Raw genomic sequence first — 20,166 nt, 5'->3', positions numbered from 1 at the left:
AGTAAAAACTCAATTATAATGGAAGAAGGGAAAAATGGTTTGGGAGAATACATAGTAAGCTTGACACACGAGAAAACCATTCCACAGAATCATAAGTAGCATTTACTAAATGGGTGTTATGCATATTATATTCATTTTCTCATTTAGTCTTGACTATAATGCCATGTAGTTAATTTCATTTTACAGAGGATGGAATTGAGACACAGAGAAGGTAAGTACTTTGCCTGAGGTCACATAGCTAGGAAGCAACAGAGCTGGGATCTGAACCCAGCAGTGCTATTCTACAGTTCATACTCTTAGCCACCATGCTGGGTTCCATCTAAGAGCGGGGGTATTAGGCTACATCTCCAGAAACAGCCTCGTAGAGATATCCAAAGCATTCCCTAGTGGTCGTGCTGGGTAGCCTTTACAGTTTCTTTCAACACTGAGGGCTCATGACTCTGAAAATCCCCCCTCCTCATTATTCGTTGGAGGCTGAGTGCACTTCAGAGCCGTTCCAAGTCTTGTCCTCCTCTGTGAATTTTCTCCGCTTAGGGTCACAACCCCTCCCTTGCCATATATGCTCCCTTGCACTGTTAGCTCTTAAATGATCATACACTGTAGACCCCATGAGACCAGGGAGTTAAATTTGTCCAAGCCATTCATCTGGCACCAGGGGAGCTGAGGCCCTGGAAGGGGTTCGTCCATGGTCACACAGCAAAGTGAGAGAGCCTCACCTGGAACTCACTCCAGCCTTCCACAGGGCCACCTCCCACCTCCATTAGGCTAACTACTTGGGGGCCATAGGTTGTCTTTCATCTCTTTGTATCCCCACAGTGCCTAAAACCCTGAGTGAAGGATGAGAGAAGTAACATTACTGGAATCCTCAGTAATTTTTCTTTCCTTTAGCCAAGATGTAGCAGACTCCTGTTTTGTCCCAAACACTGTCTGGATGCTGACGATGTGGCACTGAACATGTAGATGAGGTTCCTGCTCCCATGGAGCTTGTTTTCTAAGGCAGGGAAACAGAAAGTAAACACAAGAACATATAAATGAACACGATCATTTCATATAGTGATGTCTACGATGAGGAAAATACAGCAGGGTGGCACGGGCAGGTGGCTACTTTAGATGGGGTTGATTGGGGCAGCCCTCTCAGAGGAGGTGATATTTGAGCTGAGATAGAGAAAACAGGAAAGAAACACCATGCAGTGATCCAAGGACAGAGCATTCCAGGTAGATAAGCAAAAGCAGGTGCCTGAGGAAGACTGAAGTTCATCGTGTTTGAAGAGCTAGTGGTTGAGTGGCCAGTGTGGCCAGAGTGTGGTAGGCAGAGGGATGGTGATGGGAGATGAGGGCAGAGAGTACGCCGGGAACCGGAATTGGTAGAATACTGACTCTTCACCTGTCTCCTCAACCTCCACAGCATCCAGGGGTGGAAGCCAGGGTTTCACAAACTTGGATGAAAACAAACATGAATTTTCATCTTTACTCGTATCTAAATGAAATTTAGCATTTCCTTCAATCGTGAATCTAGGCAAGGGAGAAAAACAACCCACAGGAGTAGCAGGAGTACCTGTGACTTTCACAACTAGAAATCACAGGTGTCTTCATATCAAATTACATTTGTTGCAGATATCCTGAAGAGCTGTTTGTTCATCACTACTTCAAAATTACTGTAATTACAGAACCTGCCGCTATGTTGTGTTATTTGATATTGACAGAGAAGCACGTACATTACTGTAGCATAAAATTTTTTATTAATATTTTAATGTTATTTCAATATGAGTGGTTTCCTCTGTAATCGTGTATGTTTTATTTAAACATTATTCTGAGAGGGACCCCCAAGGCTTCACCAGACTGCCAAAGGGGGTCTGTGCCCCAGAAGGTTTAGAAGCTGAGACAGAAACACGTAGGGTTTTATTCAAAGGGCAAAAGTAGCCGTTGAAAGGAATTAAGCAGGAACATGACTTATGGTATATTTTTAAAACCTCCCCCAGCTTTGCCAGCTGCTGTACTACTTATTTTATAGATCTTCATATTAAATAACTTTTCTGTTTGATGAGGACACAGAAGCTTGAGATAAAGTGGTTTGGTCAAAGTCAGAGTCTCAGGGAATATGAAAGAGCAAGGATTCAAACTCAGCTCTGTCTGGTTCTAAAGCTCATGCTCTTTCCACTGTATTACTGCTTCCCAGAGTTTTCCACTAAAATAACCCCAGGGCACAGAAGAACAAACTTGCTACTTTGGGACATGGTCAAAACCAACTTCCACATATAATTTCTTTGGAGTCTTCTGTGTGATCTTAAAAATGGATGCAATTTTTTTATCCATTGTATTCCGTAATATATTCCATATATTATGTTAATATAGAACTGTTTTCACTTATCGACCATTGAGCAAACAGTGGCAGAAGTCTGGGCCCTTTTACATTGTGGCTTCGTGTTCTCTGTGACTCACAGTCATACACTCAGGTGAGACTGTGTGTTCCCAGTTTGAGAAGCTGGGTCCGGCACCACAGTGCTGACCAAATATTGGCCCCTTTCCAAATATCTGTTGATGGATGGGTTGAACAGCTCCTAAAGTTGGGTTATGGGAAGGAAAAGCACTTTAAAGAATCAGTCATAGTAATTGATTCCCTGCAAAACATGGCCAGTGGACAGACCAATATGGTAGGCTCAAGCAGATAGAGTGTCTTATTCAAAACAGAGGTGGCCTCAAGCCAAAATGGGGAAGGAGGCTGATCCGTGATCTCACAGACCACAGAGGTTCAGTGTGAATGCTCCGTGCATGGGCTCAGGCGCCACATTCATCCACTTGTCATGACCAGTGTCACGTACACGTACGAAGAGTAACAGGAGATGGTGTTTTTGCCATTGCACTTCAGTAACTTATCAAAATGTTGGCATCGTTTTGAAAGAGGGTGATGTTTAAGTTGTAAATATTATCCATCTGCATGACAATGGAAGTAAAGCTCCTCTAACTCAGTTAGTAAATTCCATCTTCCCGTATCAAAAGGTTAATAGATTTCTCAGCTCAATAAAATAAATCATAATAAACAACGGAAAATTCTGATCATTTGTAATTTTACATTGATTTATTTTCGTACTTTTATTTCCTTTAGTGATTAGCTTTTATGGCCTTTTTATGATTAGTTTGTTTCCCAATCTGTCACACAGCAATGACATTTTAGTTCTGAAAATTAAGAATAATAACTGTTATGTCTTAAGTTATAAATTATAAGCTTTTAGAGATGTGAGAACAGATCCGTATGGTGTTTTTATACACTAGCTAGTCAAGCACTGTGGGGAATTAAATACTCAGTAAAAGTCTTGCAGTGAATTGAGTTCATCAGTTATCTCTAGTGGGTCCACTGTTGGATGAATTGGAAAGGAAGAGGTGCTTGGGTGAGAGAATCATTTCTGTCCTCATGCAGCTTAACTTAAGGTCTCTCATATCCAAGACAACTGAAATTTACAGTTGACACTCTTTGTGACTCTTTTAAAGTATCTCTATATTATTGGACTATAACTGAAAGGATTTAAATTGGAAATATCCTTGAAGTCAAAGTTTGATCTCCTTAGGAGTGTGACATCCATCCTCTGTGTGAGCTGACCCTGTTTACATTTCCACCTTTATCAGTAGCCACTTCTCTACTCTCCCTTCAACACAGCCATCCTGACCATGAATGTTGCTGCCTTCAGGCCTTTGCAAAGGTAGTTTCCTCTCTCTGGGACATCCTCCACGGGGACCGACCCTCACTCACCTCCCTTTGAGGAAGCCTTTCAGATGGCTCCTTTCTCTGCCCTCCTGCCCCTCCTGAATTATTGGCCCTTCCTCTGTTCTCCTTTGTGCTTCAGTGAGGCTCTCTGCCTTCTGCCTCCATACCATGATGGTTAGTGGTCTGTCTCCCCAAGGGAGATTGTGTGCTCCTTGGGGGCAGGCACTGGGCCTTTCTCATCTTCGTACTCTTGGGTTTGACACATAGTTGACCCCAGGTCGAGTTAGATAAATGAATGGATAACGAATGAATGAACACGCCTGCTTGAATCGTTACATTCTTTAGGGACAGATTTCCCATTCACGATATTTTGCAAAACCTCAAGCCTTCTTGAAAACTGAAATGTAGGTTAATGGAAGTGTCATCTCATTTTAGTACTCTCTTTGCTATTAAATAAAGCAAGTTTTAAATTGCTTCTAAAAACAAGCTTAGGTTACTTAGGTTGACTACCTGTGGTTCTGCAGAAAAGCAGCGTCTTTATGAGATGGTTATCAAATACTGGTGGTCTCAGGTAGGTTTTGCCAATAACAGATGAGGTCCTTTGGTGAGTAACCAGTCATATCCCACTGTACCCCCTCCAAAAAAAAAAGAAAAAAATCTCCATATCTCATTTTATTAAGGAAAGATACCAGAACAAAATCTTCAGGCTAATCAGGGATCCTATATTTAGGTCCAATTCAATTTCTACAGCTCTTTTCTAAGTAACGGATTTTTTTTAAAGAGATTTAACACTAGAACCTCGTAGATGATTTGAGGATAGGGCTCAGTAGTGACTATTACATTATTTTCATGTGAAGCACTAGGGTACCAACCTAAATTGATTTATAAAGTTTCAGATGTAATTCTCAACTGAGTAAGAAAGGATTATTGGAACTGTCATGCACGAAATAACATTTTCAGTCAGATATTTTCATGCATTATTGTAAATCAGTTTAAATAGAATACAATTCAGCAGTACAATTTGGTGACGGAAAGCCAAGGGGATCCTTGTTTGTAAAACGGGATTACAAATGGAGTTACAAAATAATATTTGCTGAATGTCTAGTTATGGTCTGATAATTAATTCCAACAAAAAGCGATCCTTAAGCCACTGTAGGACACCAAGTATGCTTGGGAAGTGATCTCCAGCAAGGTAAAGTCATGGAAGGAGATTGGAGTTTGGAGACAGCAGCAGAGATAAGTAGCTCCCTGATTACTAGCTGAGCAGCCTAGAGCAAGTCACTTAACTTCTCTGGGCCTCAGTTTTCTAATCTGTAGATTGGACATGAAAACAAAACCTACCTGACAAAATCATCAAATACAGTAATAAAAGTAGAGCTGCTTTATGAGCTCTTAATCCTATAAACTATAAAGGAGCTGGGGGAGCTCATCTGTGTATTTTACAATTGAAAAATGGAAAAGGAGCCTTAGTTAATGTTTTTTTAGTAACTAAAAATATAAATTCACATAGAACTGAGATTAGAAAGAAAACACAATTAAAAACCCGCAAGAGAGAGAGAACATAAAACTGGACTTGACTTTTTAAAACTTTTATAGCTATTGCTGAGCCTCACAAAAAATAAGTGAGATTAGAAAATATGATGATATGGAAATGGGGAATCACTTAGTCTATAATATCCTCCCTGCAATGTGCCACTTATTATGAATAGCTTTTTTTTTTTTTTTTTGCGGTACGCGGGCCTGTCACTGTTGTGGCCTCTCCCGTTGCGGAGCACAGGCTCTGGACGCGCAGGCTCAGCGACCATGGCTCACGGGCCCAGCCGCTCCACGGCATGTGGGATCTTCCCAGACCGGGGCACGAACCCGCGTCCCCTGCATCGGCAGGCGGACTGTCAACCACTGCGCCACCAGGGAAGCCCTATGAATAGCTTTTTGAGCTGTTAAAGTTATGGAGGTAAATTGGGTTGTAAACAATATTCATATAGACTCATTAAAATGGAGGAGGAAGACTAGACAAGGGGAGAGGAACCTTTCGTCCACCGTGGGAACAGGGAGGGGCCATCTCAACATTTGTGCAGGTGACTGACATAGACTCTGTGTCCTGGAGTCTGTCCTCAACAGGTGGACAGATGTCCCATTTTATTTTATTTTTTCCTGTAACTGTCTTGATTTATGTTTTATAAAGTACTGAAATATGGTTCAAGTCTTTATGTGGGGGAGTATTGTCAGAAAAACCCAAGAGTTTGATTAAAGAGATTTTTACCAGGATCAGAGAAAGTACAAAAGAAACCCATCATCAAGCATCTTTAAAATATTAACTCCATTTAATAGTGAACTCATTTTATGGGCTGTGGGACAAGTTTTAATGACATGCAGTTGTTTTTAAAGACCAAACCATGCAAGCTTTGGAGCGAATCTTAATTTCATGATCTTGTACGAGTGTTTAGGTCAGTTTAGCCCAGTCCTTGGATTCCAACAGCAAAAACACAAACCACACACACAGCTTTTAGGTTTCACCATGAATAGGTTCTTGTCATCATTTTCTCATAGGAAAGGGTCATTAAATTTCCCTTTCAAAGAACGGAGAAACATTGACAATAGTTATTGCCTAACGCTTATGTACAGAACTGCTGTTATTGTTGCTTGGCAACTAGAAGAGATCTGACAAGGAGTCTAAAGGAACTGAATGAATAAATGGAAATGTCAGCATCAGTTTCTGCAGATAAGAAGAAATTTACTATTGTAGGATTAGCATCACATTGTTTTTTTTCCCCAAGCTACACAATTGGAATTCACAGTGTTTCTGTTCTGCTTCTCCTGCCCTCCCGCCCCCGCTGCTTCCAGCCTTTCATCATAGACGCTTTTGCACTCTGGCTGAGAGTTACATACGAGGTAGAGGGTTAACGCTAAACAATACAAGAGCATGTCAAAATTAAAACCTCTGGTGACAGGAAAAAAGTTACCTCTGTTGGCAATCCCTTGGAATTTATGTGTACTTTACCAATATTCTAGTTATTTTTCACAATGATCCTTCATATTAAATTATCCAGTTTTTACAATTTTTTTAAAAAAATGATAAAGCTGCAATGGTTTCTTCTCTTCTGACCTTGAGCATTAAAAATCTATCCAGATGGGGCTTCCCTGGTGGCACAGTGGTTGAGAGTCTGCCTGCCGATGCAGGGGATACGGGTTCGTGCCCCGGTCCGGGAAGATCCCACATGCCGCAAAGCTGGCTGGGCCTGCGTGTCTGGAGCCTGTGCTCCGCAACGGGAGAGGCCACAACAGTGAGAGGCCCACGTACAGCAAAAAAAAAAACAAAAAACAAAACAAAACAAAAATCTATCCAGATGGATTAGATAGGTAGTTAGGTAGATTGATTGAGTCACCACTTAACAGTATACTGCTTGTATTATTATTATTATGTTAAAACAACTTTTTCTCTGTGATTTATCCACAACTTGATTACAAGCTCCTTATAAGCACAAATGGGTTTTCAATTTATTTGTGTACTCAATAGCTCCTATAATAGTAATATCATAGAATTTATGCCCCCAAAATACTTGTTAATCAATATTTAGTCAAATAACTGAGCCAAGATTCTATAATGGTGATTCTCAGCCAGGAGGAAGAAAGGAGAAGAAAGTGGAGCATGCCTCCCTGTGTTGGGACGAGCATTAGAATGTCAGTAGGGAAAAGATGGGAGTAATTAGAAAAAGCATATTTGTGTTCTTTTGAGTCTCCAAGAGCAGAGGCCAAGGTGGGATTAGATGATTAAGAGGTGCCTTGGAAAAAAAAAAAAAAGAGGTGCCTTGGGGGTGGAGGCAGGTGCTTGTAAAAGAGAAAGGGGAGGAAGGATGTGCGGGCAGGGAGAGTCTGCAGACTGCCAAGCATGCAGGTCTGCCGTAGCTGAAAGAAGGAGAAGGGAAAAAAAATTGGGTGAGAAGAGTCTCCCTGGGCAGTGCAGTTCTAAGAAGGTTTGTGCAGGTCGATGGGGAGCCTTCATTCCCCGGCTGGGGAGCTCCCATATCCCTCAGAAATGAGCTTTCACTAGCACCCCCTACCTGAACCATTGACTGGGTGCATCCTCGGTGGAGTGAGGCTTGGGTGGACCCAGAGGGACGGTAGCTAGGCTGTCCAGTCAACGCTGTTTCCCACAGAGGGAGATTTCTGTGCCACCACAATATTTGAGAGTATAACAAAATTTTATGTTTAAAAAGGAAATTGAAATATCTATTTTGGAATTCAATCATATAAGAGAAAGCATGAGATTTTAAAATTTTTTAATAAAAATTTCAAGAACCTCTGTTAATTAGTAAATTAAAATACAAACTCTAGAATTTCCCTTCCCTTAGCAAGGTGAGCCATACTGCCACTAGTATAGGGAGTCGTCTTAACTTCTAGGGCAAAGGATAATTTAGGAGTCTTATTTTCTATCAGACGTATACTCTCTAGCCACATTTAAGGAAACAAAGGGACATTAATTTTACTGAAAAACTGTGTGTCCTTTGGTACATTGTGGAACCTCACGGGGCTTCAGTTTCCTTATCCGCCAAATGCGGGGTCTCCTTTATGTAGAGGATCTCCAGAATCCTTTCCAGCTCTAATATTGGATGAATCCATGATCTTTTCCACCTCACAGGCCCCATAAAAGACTGAAAACGGGAACTGTATCATGGATCAGAGAACCTGGGGGCAGCCTTAGTCCTGATACAAATCGCTGCCTCAATTTGAATGTGGTACACAACCTGTCCAGGAACTGAGGTTCCTCGTTTAAAAAAAAAAAAAAAGCGTCTTCCCTGGCGGCGCAGTGGTTGAGAGTCCACCTGTCAATGCAGGGGACACGGGTTCGTGCCCTGGTCCGGGAAGATCCCACATGCCGCGGAGCGGCTGGGCCCATGAGCCATGGCCGCTGAGCCTGGGCGTCCGGAGCCTGTGCTCCGCAACGGGAGAGGCCACAACAGTGAGAGGCCCGCGTACCGCAAAAAAAAAAAAAAAAAAAAAAAAATTTGATTAAACTATTTATAAGGTACATTTATGGCTCACTGGTATGTCATTTCTGATGCCTCCCTGTCTACAGACCCTTCAGAACTCTGCTGCTCAGTTCTTGAAGATAACTATCAACAAAACTGTACTGAAATGTTGATTGAGGAGCAATGATATACTTTAAAGTTAACCTTTTTCTTTTTTAAATTGTGGTAAGAGTGTTTAACAGGAGATTATTCTCTTTAAGTGTTCACTGTGGTGTTGTTAACTCTAGCACAGTATTGCCCAGCAGATGTCTAGAACTTAATTAAACTGCATAACTGAAACGTTATACCATTGAACAACAACTCCCCATTTCCTTTTCCCCCAGCCCCTGACAATCACTGTTCTTACTCTCTGCTTCTGTGAGTTTGACTATGTTAGATACCTCATATAAGTGGAATCATGCAGTATTTGTCCTGTGTCTGGCTTATCTCACTTAGCATAATGTCCTCAAGGTTTATCTGTGTTGTTGCATGTGAGAGGATTTCCTTCTTTTTAAGGCTGAATAGTATTCCATTGTGTGTATATACCACATTTTCTTTACCTACTCATCCATGGACATTTGTTCATGCTTGGTTGATGTTTTTATTGGGTCAAATTGTAATTGTAGCTATTCAACTAAGGCTGAATCCACAAACTAGTTTTAACCCTTTTTACTGCCTTTAGAGAAAAAGCAAACAAGCTCATAAAATCATTGGGAAAACAAGATCTGGTCAAACAGATCATAATGTTTACTGATGTAAAGTCACCATGCTTTTTTAAATTGGTCAGACCTGTTAAAATAAAAAAGTGATATGTGGGTGAACAACAACACTTGCCCTAAGGAGAGAGCATGTTCCTGGTTTCCATGGTGGTGAGATGGCCTCCTTCCTTCATGCCACAGTGAAGAACTACCCAAGATTGGTATAATTTAGAGATTAACCAAACTCCTTTGTTCAGGTATTGACTAAGAGGTAACTAACTCCCTTATTTGGTATTGATTAAAGGGTAATAGTGACTTGTACTTTCATGGTACTCTTTATCTGAAGAGTTCTGTGACTGAGCAGGGGGAAAAAACCCACAGGGAGAGTAGATGTCAATAATTAGCTTCCCCCCTCAAGTTCCAAAGTAAGTGAGGAAATATTTTTACTGAATATTCTAAGTTAGAAGCAGAAGATAAACTAAAAATATCTTACTATTCTGATTAAAATACCAAAACCAAAATGCCTTGTAAAAATAAAATTCCCTTTTTCTTTTTGTCTTCACTAATAAATCCAAATATGGATTTCATCAGAGAAAATAGCTCAACAGAACATTTACCTAAGTCCTAATACTGTGTGGGTATAAAAGGCTGGCTGAAAATAGACTTCCAATGGACTCAGAGGCTCACCCTACCTAAATTATGTGCAGGTCTAACTGGTAGTTCTGGGAAAATATGAAGAAGAATAAAGCACAGTTATGGAGAACGTGCAGGTATACACTGAATACATGCTAGTAGCTAAGTGACTGAAATGTGTATTAAGTCCATTGCTTGTCTTAATATAGATTAGAAGGGCAGCTGCTACTAACAGCAACCATTTGAGATAAACATTAAACCTACATGTGCCAGATTAAAGATGAGAATTCTGATATGAAAAATGTGTCATGGACTAAATTAAAACATTTAAGACACTTTATCTGATTTTAATTTTACTATTTCTTGACATAGGAGAAGCATTCATTTAAGTATCAGATACTCAACAAGTCAATTTATCAGGCTTATTTCTAGGAGTTAGAGAAGTTATATAACTTCTTTAAGCTATCAGTTTTCATTTAGTATTGTAACTGTTACCTTAATTTGCTTTTTTTTCTGCCCTCAAATGCTCAGTGACTTGAGAAAGTATGGCCTGTGAATTGATGGAAAGAAGTCTGGGTTGTTGTTGCTTTAACCCTTTGAGCCAGATTGTATTCTTCAATGGCTATAAAATATCTCCCCCATTAAGAGGTGGGGTCTGAGCCCCTCCCCTTAACATTGGGTAGGCTTTTGGAACTGGTTGACCAGGATAGTGGAAGGAAGTGACACTCTGTGGCTTTCACAGTGGGTGATTGAGCTTCTTCCTCACTAGTTGGGACACTTGTGTTGGAACTCTGGGCAGCCATGTAAACAATCTGACTGTTCTCAGGCCACCATGCTTTGAGGAAGCCTAGACTTAGCCCATAAGGACCACGTGGAGAAGACCTGAGAATAGTACATGAAGAGAGAGATGGCCAGCCGGACCTCAGCTGCACCTCCCCCACTATACCAGCTGCTCTCTCTGCCTGCATGAAAGACCCCAAGGTAGACCCACTCAGCCGAATTCCTCTTGAACTTCTGACCCACAGAAACGTTGAAAAATTACAATTGATTGTTGTTTTAAGCCACAGAGTTTTGGGGTGACTTGTTATGCAGCACTAAATGACTGGAATACCCTCTCAAAAATTAAAACCGTTCAAACTAGAACTGATATTTTTAAAATGACGATGTTGCCTAAATAGTACAGAGGCGTGGATGTTTGCATGCAGGTAAATTAGTAAATAGGTGAGCAGTTGTACCTGAAAAGAGGTCTGTCCTAGTTGCCACCTTCTTTTCTCTTCTTTCCACACTATCCCTTAGCTTCCAAGCCTCCCCTTGTATCTCTCACTCGCGGTTTTCAATTCAGAGTGGACATAAGAACCACTAGGAAAACTTTAAAAAATAGTGAATGTCCAGGCCCATATTTAATTGTTTGAGGTGGGACCCGGATGTAGGTACATTTTAAAACTCACCAGGTGATTTCCAGTTTGCAGCCAGGGCTGAGAACCACTGTTAGATGCTGACAGTGCCCAGATCTGTATCCCTGGCTCAGTTCTTCCTTGGAGCTGCAGATTCACAGATTCGACTGTTCTCTAGATGTCTGGACGTGGATGCCCCCTAGCCCCCTCAAGCAGAAGGTTCCATTTTCACCACTACTTCTTTTCTCAGGAAATGACAGCGCTATCTACAAAAATGCTCAAGCCAGACACCCAGGAGTCATCCAGATTCCTTCACCTTCCGTCTTCCTCATTCCTCGCGACACAAATCAGTCACTTCCCCCCAAGTAATTTTTTTTTTTTTTTTTTTTTTTTTGCGGTACGCGAGCCTCTCACTGTTGTGGCCCCTCCCGTTGCGGAGCACAGGCTCCGGATGCGCAGGCTCAGCGGCCATGGCGCGCAGGCTCAGCGGCCATGGCTCACGGGCCCAGCCGCTCCGCGGCATGTGGGATCTTCCCGGACCGGGGCACGAACCCGTGTCCCCTGCATCGGCAGGCGGACTCTCAACCACTGCACCACCAGGGAAGCCCCCCCAAGTAATTTGTGAGTCCTTCTCTCCACTGCTCCATCTTGGTCTACTTTCTCTCCCCTCGATACTGTATTAGAATCCTAACTGGCATCCATTTGCTCTCCTCCAACTCATCCACATAGAAACCACAGTGACCTTCTTAAATACGCAAATATCACACTCCTCCTCTGAGTAGGTCCCTCCAGTGGCTGCCTTTAGGATAAGGCACAGAATCATAAGATGGCTCGCAGAGCCTTGCACACTTTGCCTCATGCCTCTTTGATCGAGCTTCATCTGAAATCCCATTCCTTCTAACATTTAATGCTCCAACAGTCCTGGGTCTTCATTCCTTTGAACGTGCTTCCAGTCACTCGGTCCTGTCCTTGAGTAGATGCTGTTTACTCTTCCTGGAATAATTCATCTCCTCTCCCCTTTCCCTCTCCTGGCTTGGCCTTATTACCCTTCATTCTCAGTGTAAACAAACTTCAGATGGAGCTTCCCTGATTCTCTGGGTTAGGATAGGTCCCCCTGTTACAGGTGCCCAACTCACCTTTACCTCCCCTTCTGTAACACTTATCAAACATCTGCCTTCTTAGACTATAAGCTCCAAAGCAGGTCAGGGAATGTATCTGTCACTGCTACACTCCAGCGTCTAGCATAGTCTGGTCATTGTGACTGACTGAATGAATGAATAAACAAGTGAATGTGGATTAAGAGCAGTATCAACTCTGAGGGAAGTTCTTGTGGTGAGACTGTGGCCTCTGTACTTGGCTCTGGCCCATCTAAATTCAGATCAACAATTCGGATAAGATACAGATGATGGCAACTAATGTTTTAAATGATATAAAACTGGAAGGAATGGTTAATGCATTCCCTGTTTTTGATGGCAGAAAGCAAGGTTCTAAAAGCTAACAGCTGACTGGAGTGATGGGTCAGAACTTACAGACTGAAATTTAATAAAGGTGAATGCAATATCCTACCCGTTGCGTTCTAGTCACTATACAAGTATAGGATGGGGGACGCTTGTCACAGAAACAATCCAGGGTGTGTTACTAACATAGTAAGCTCTGTTTGAACCTGTAATTGATGAGGGCCCCGAAAGTGCTAATGCCACCTTAGATTCCTTTAATGGGTAAGTAGGGCCCCACCAAGACAGGTGCCGGTCCCACAATCCTCTGCTCTGATCCAGCCACCTCTGGAACAAGGTCCTTCATTTATAGGACCACATTTCACCAGGATGCACTCAGAGGAGCTCGACCAGGGTGGTGAAAGCTTGGGAAGCACAGCTTACGCAAAACAGAAGAGCATAACCGCTCTGTAGGAGATGGAATTCTGAGGAACACATTCGTTCCTTGAAAAAAAAAAAATGAAGGGCTGGTCTTTAGGAAAAAGATTACACCAGAAGGCAGAACCAGGACCAAGGACTGGCAACATCTAACATCCCCTCTCTGGCCACATTCTTATCATTGACCCCTCTTATCCTCTCGTTCTGTTGAGCATCTGCTCTGTGTTCGCAACAGGATCTCTCGTCCCTTGGTCTCTCCCTAGTCTCCCAATTCGTCATCCCCCTTCATTGCCCACAGATGCCTTGATCATCTACCTTATGATTCTCAGCCACCGTATCCCCGAGTCCTAGGATCTACAACTAGGTTTCTTAGAGTTCATAACCTTGGGTCCTTCCTTTTGTCTGCTTCTACCTCTGGCCTGTTGAGGAAAGCCACACCAGTTGGCTCCATGACAAATCCGTGCAACCATCCGGCATTAGTGGCCCTTCAGTCCAGCTCGGCCCTCTTTCATTCATCCAGGCCGTTTCCTATCACATTCCCATAAGGCAGCTCTAAACCTTTCTCCACATTTTAGCCCTAAGGCAAACTCTAAAACTCTCAGAGGAAATACCTTCCTTCAGTTGTCCTCCTAAGGATCTCAAATTTCTTCTCTATCTTCACTCTTCCTTTCTCTCCTTTCTTCCTTCCTCAGAATTCTGAGGAAGAGAAAGAATCCGCCTTCCCTTCCAAAGCTTGCTTTTCCACATGGATTTTGATACCATTTTCTTTCATTTCCTCTGGGACTTTGTTTCATAATTTATCTCCCGTCTTTCCTCTCTTCAAATTCTGTCTCACTGCCGGCTCCATTCTCCCGTCACTCAACACACTCAGGCACTCTGTGGAGATGAATTGTGTGGTGATTGTTTTAAGATGGATTGGAGAGAGCAGAAACCAAGCCAGAGAGTCCAATTAGAAGGCTTTTTCCAGAGTCCAGGCAAAAGGCAAAGGAAACCTGTCCAGGGTAGTGAAAGAAAAAATAGAGAACAGGTGAGACTCAGAGAGGATTTTTGTTGTCAGAATGACCTTGAGTTAGTTGTTATTTATGACGTTGCCTTATTTTCCTATGGTTTTGTCAGCTCCTTGGGGGCAAATACTGTGTCAGATTCATCTCACAGATTCATCTCACTTTCTCTCATGAAATCTGGCTTGGAATGAATGGTTAGAATTCCCTCAAAATGTGTGTGTCAGGGGGAGTGCGGGAGAGGGAGAGCCGCACTCTGGAAGGTATATTTTTTTAAAAAGAGGATAGTTGTTGAGACAGGGAAAGATGGCTCCATATTAGGAGGAAGAAAAAAGTAGACTTTGTTCCTCAATGTGTGATCTGTTCTAGTATTTTCCCATTGCTGTAACAAATGGGGTTTGCTATTACAAATTGCCACAAACGTAGTGGCTTAAAATACCACAAATTTACTATCTTACAGCTATGGAGATCAGAAGTCTGAATGGGTCTCATTGGGCTAAAACCAAGGTGTCAGCAGGGCTACATTCCTTTCTGGAGGCTCTAGGGGAGAATTCATTTTCTTGTCTTTTCCAGCTTCTAGAAGCTGCCTGCATTTCTTGGCTCGTGGCCCCCTTTCATCTTCAAACCCAGCAATGGCTGGTCAGGTCTTTCTCACAGTGAGTCAGTCGGACATTCTCTTCCTCCTCCTTCTACTTATAAGGACCCTCATGATTATATTGGGTCCACTGAGATAATCCAGATAATCTCCCCTTCTCAAGGTGATTTGATTAACAACCTTAATTCTATCTGCAGCCTTAATTTGCCAGTAGCCTAACATATTCACAGGTTCCTGGGGATTAGGGGGTGGTTGCCTTTGGGGGCTATTATTCTGTCACCACATCCTTGGACAGTCAGCATCTCCATCACCTGGTAACTTATTAGAAATGCACTCTCGGGCTCCACCCCAAGCCTCTGAATCAGAATCTGCATTCTAATCAGATCCCCAGGTGAATATACTTTAAAGTTTGTGGAGCCACCACTTGACTATCTGTAAGATTCTCTCAACTTTAAACTTCCCACAATTCTGTGAAAACTGCACTTTTTTCCACCTTCAAATCTTCATTATTCCTTCTAATCCTGGTTTCCTGCCAAAAAAAAAGTTAATTTTGATTTATATGCCTGGTGTTAATTCCCCAGAAGCCAGCCAAGTAGAACATGACAACACTTCTTGCATATTTTTTACTGGTAGAAAGAAAGTAGATGTTAGAAAAGGCAATTAAATTATAGAATTATCCATGATGCAAAGGTACTGGTCTGCAAAGAATATTTTCTTCCCCAAGAAGATTCATAGGTGAACTGCCTTCATTAGAGTGTAGATAATATTAGTGGCCCAGCAAGTGAAGCGAAACGTACACAGATGAGCTGTTTTTAAGGCATCTCTGAACTGCTCAGCATTTGAGAAATGTGACCAAAGCTGATTATAAAATTCCTTTCAGAGCTGCAGGAACGGCAACCCATAAATAACTCTGGTTCTCACTGGTGCAAAAAGGAGGTTGCAGGCTGTTTGACTGCTGTCCTTCTTGTAGGGGATAAGATTAAGCTCACCTCCAAGATTACAAGGTCCTCAAGGCTGGGACCAGCAGTGCCTGGGACCTAGGAGGCGCTTCATACATTTTTGGACTTGAATACTTTTTACTACCAAATAATATATTAAGCTGAATTACAGAGATGCACTGGGAAAAAAAACTGGATAAATAAAAGTAATATTTCAATGATCATCTTACTAGACTCCCTACTTCCTTTTGTTCATTCATCTATCTGAACATTTATGAATCATCTACTCAATGCCACCCATTGTTCTAGGCCCTCTGGATATACAGCTATGATCCCTGCCGTTTACAAGCTCACATTCCAGTGGAGCAAATAGTCATATAAGTAAATAATTAGGGCAACATGAGTGCTAGATGAGGTCTGTGAACAAGACTCATGGGCCTCTCTTCTCTGAAATGTCATTCCCATTCTATCCAGATTTATCTTTAAAATCGCCCATTTCTCCCCTTTGCCAGTTGGATTAGTAATCTGGCTTTATTACTTTTATTTTCAGCCCTAGTTACTAATGTTGCCTCTAGGCACTCGCTACTTGTTCTAGAAAATGAAACCTCTCCGACTAGTGCAAGTGAAAAAGAGGTTACTCTAAAGATCTGGTAGGGACTCATGGGACTGCAGGACAAGTTAAAGAAGCAGGAAAGCAGGAAGTAAGGCAGCTCCAAATGGCCCCTCTTCATCTCCATTCTGACTTCTCTCCCTTTGTGTGGAATAGTCCAGATGCCAAGGCAGAGAATCTGATTGGCCCACTTTGTCTTTTCAGACCTGACTGCTGCGATCATTGTCACTATACTCTGCTTCCTTCATATCGCTCACTTAGCACGAGTTGCAGTTGTATATTTTTTTAATTTGTGTATTTCACATCTGTTTTCCTCTCTAGGTTTGGTAGTGACTGTGTCTGTTTTATTACTGCTGTCTCCGGCCACTAGTGCAGTGCCTGACCATAGTAGGCATTTAGTAAATAAATAAATGAAAGAATGAGACTTGGGCAGGAGGTGGGGGTGGGGTGGGGGGAGTCTGGGAGCACGTGCTGTTAACCACCCTAGTGACGGGCTTCCTTGTGGTGCCACTCAACTTGCAGGAGAGAAAGAGATTGAGAAGAGCCTTGGGTCCACTGACTACTCAGCAAGGCTGAAGGGGAAGGTTCTAAAGAAGGGAAGTATATGGGAGAATCTCCCCCAAATAAGTCTTGGCCAACTCTAGACACACATTCTTTCCATTTCAAAGACACACCAACCTTTATACCTAGAGAGACCCTTCTTCTTCATGGCCCAATGTAAATGCTCCCACCCTTTCCTTTTAAAAGTTTATTGAGCAGCTAATATATGCCAAATTCTATATCAGACACTTTACATGCATCATCTCTTTTCAGTTTTACTGAGACTCTTGCAGGTCATATCCTCATTTTACAGCTACAGAACCAAGTTTCAGCAATTTAAGCAGCTCATCCAAGGTCATAGAACTAGCATATAGCAGAGCCAAGATTAGAAAATAGGTCTGTTTAATTCCAAAGCTTCTTCTGCGACGTTTGGCTGTTTCCTCTATATTCTCCCCTCCTTGGGCAAACTTCACTGCTCCCTTCTCTGTGATACTACAGCCTTTTCCATAGAGGCAGCACAGCGTTTTACGTGCTTTCAGGTACGGACAGTTCTGGAACCACTGCTACACTGTCCGTCTTAGGGCAGGGACTGTAGCTGGCTCCCTTTTGTGTCCTCAGTGCCTGTTACCTTGTGGAGGCTCAACCAATACCTGTCTGCTGGGCTGAGCTTTGGAAGGATAGGCAGTTACTATGCTATTTTGTTTTTTTTTTTTTTTTTTTTTTTTTTTTTGCCGTACGCGGGCCTCTCACTGCTGTGGCCTCTCCCGCTGCGGAGCACAGGCTCCGGACGCGCAGGCCCAGCGGCCACGGCTCACGGGCCCAGTCGCTCCGCGGCACGCGGGATCCTCCCGGACCGGGGCACGAACCCGCGTCCCCTGCATCGGCAGGCGGACTCCCAACCACTGCGCCACCAGGGAAGCCCTATTTTGTATTTTTAAAACTCCACAAATACCATGAGTATCTTATTATACAGAAGTCTCATAAATATTCTTCCCATCTCTGTTATTGAAAGTTAAAGAACATATGTCTATTCTCCATAACCATATAATGTTTAGGTCATATCACAGTCTACAGAGACTCACCTGCCTGTTATTGTGGATGGTAAATACAGAGTGATGGGATGGTCCAAACACTGGCAGAATATTCCTTTGACTCAAAAGAGCAGCCTGAATAAGGACCTACTGTATAGCACAGGGAACTCTACTCAATACTCTGTAATGGCGTATATGGGGAAAGAATCTAAAAAAGAGTGGATATATGTATAACGGATTCACTTTGCTGTACACCTGAAACTAACACAACGTTATCAACTCAACTCTACTCCAGTGGAAAGAAAATGGTTTTAGAGGGTAGAGAGTGAAGGAGAGCTTTATAGCTTATTTATATACAATTAGCAAAACCCCACTGGAGCACAATTTCACATATGAATTAATGGAAAAGTAATAAAAATATTAGCATGACTTGTCAAAAAAAACAGAGCAGCCTGGTATAGGTGCAAATTGGCATTCCCTCATTCAACAGATAGTTATTAAATACCTACTATGTGCACATTGTTAGTCACTCGGGGTGCGCTTGGTGACAATGCAAAGATGGCTGAGAGGAAGGTTTTGCCCACATGTTGCTTACCGTTTAGAAGACACACCTTACCCAGACACTTAGGCTGTGACGTAGAAGATGCTAAGGTTAGGACGCACCCACTGATAAGGTCTGTGAGAACCGAAAAGAGACAGAGATGACTTACAGCAGGGATGGTTGAGATGGACTTCATGGAACACATGGCATCTCAGCTGGAGTGTAAGATTTGGGCAAGGGCACACGTCTCAGGTCAAGGGCAAAGTTCACACAGAGGTAGGGGGCCAACACTGGGCTTGTGCTTATCTATAAAGGGCAGAGCAAGAGGGGCACTTGGAAAAGCAAGTGGGTGCCCTGTTGTTGATGGCCTTGAATCCAGATTGTAGACATTTAACTTTACTCTTAAGGAAGGTGGGGAAATAGTCATGATTATACTCGAAGAAGAGTAGTCTGGCAACAGCCTTGGGGTGAATTTGCAGGGGAGAGACCAGAAGCAGAGGGAGCTGTTATTTTCTGTTTATTTGATAATACTGGGTCTTTACTGATCACACAGCTGTGTAGGTGGCTTGAAAACTTCTGTCAGAACCATTTTTTTGAAACTCACACATAGTCTAAGTGACTCATCAGTAAACCAAGAAGAATTTCTAAGGAGTCATCATAGACAGGCTCAAGAAATGTGCAGTGTGAATGAGGAAATCTAACAGCTCTTAAACCAGACAAGTCAGGTCCAGGGGAGGTAGGTTAACGTGGGAAGCTGAAATCAAACGGTGAAAGTCACACTGCCTTGCTGCTTACTGCAGTCAAAATGACAGCAGGGCGGGCCTGAGGCAGAATGGGGCAAAACCTGCCAAGCCAGATAGAAAGCCCCAGAGAGGAGAGAAAGGGAGATTAGAATGCTGACATTAAATCAAAATAATTTTTTAAATGTTTATTTTTTATTGACATGTAGTTGATGTACAGTATAAGTTACAGGTATAAAACACAGTGAGTCACAGTTTTTAAAGGTTATACTGTATTTCGAATTACTGAAAAATATTGGCTGTATTCCCCACGTTGTACAGTATATCCTTGTAGCTTATTTTATACGTAATGGCTTGTACCTCTTAATCCCCTACTCTTATCTTGCCCTTCCCCTCTTGCCTCTTCCCACTGGTAACCACTAGTTTGTTCTCTGTATCTGTGTCCACTTCTTTTTTGTTATATTCACTAATTTGTTGTATTTTTTAGATTCCACATATAAGTGACATCATATAGTATTTGTCTTTCTCTGTCTGACGTATTTCACTTGGCATTGTACCCTCCAAGTCCATGGATGTTGCTACAAATGGCAAAATCACATTCTTTTTTATGACTCAGTAGTATCCCATTATATATATGTGTATGTGTATATATATATATATCACATCTTCTTTATCCATTCATCTGCTGATGGACACTTAGGTTATATCCATATCTTGGCAATTGTAAATGCTGCTATGAACATTGGGGCACATGTTATCTTTTTGAATTAGTGTTTTTGTTTTTTTCGGATATATACCCATGAGTGGAATTACTGGGTCATATTATAGTTCTGTTTTTAGTTTTTTGAGAAACCTCCATACTGTT

General features: G+C 42.2%; 1 protein-coding gene across 6 annotated transcripts in view; it reads left to right on the top strand.

Annotated features, from left to right (window-relative positions):
* SPATS2L (spermatogenesis associated serine rich 2 like) overlaps positions 1 to 20,166 on the top strand; it is a 167,549-nt gene that overhangs the window by 83,373 nt on the left and 64,010 nt on the right. For 2 of the 6 annotated variants that reach the window (XM_067741067.1, XM_067741066.1), the window contains exon 4: positions 10,867 to 11,021. The exons of the other annotated variants lie outside the window; for them this stretch is intronic. In XM_067741067.1, coding sequence (XP_067597168.1) covers positions 11,007 to 11,021 — 15 coding nt within the window. In that variant the 5' untranslated portion in view covers positions 10,867 to 11,006. The remainder of the gene's footprint in view (positions 1 to 10,866; positions 11,022 to 20,166) is intronic. 6 annotated transcript variants of the gene reach the window in all.

This window comes from Pseudorca crassidens, chromosome 6 (assembly GCF_039906515.1).
Source record: "Pseudorca crassidens isolate mPseCra1 chromosome 6, mPseCra1.hap1, whole genome shotgun sequence".
Taxonomy (NCBI): Eukaryota; Metazoa; Chordata; class Mammalia; order Artiodactyla; family Delphinidae; genus Pseudorca; species Pseudorca crassidens.
The sequence above is the reverse complement of the archived record's forward strand: the minus strand, read 5'-3'. Positions and strand labels throughout refer to the sequence as shown.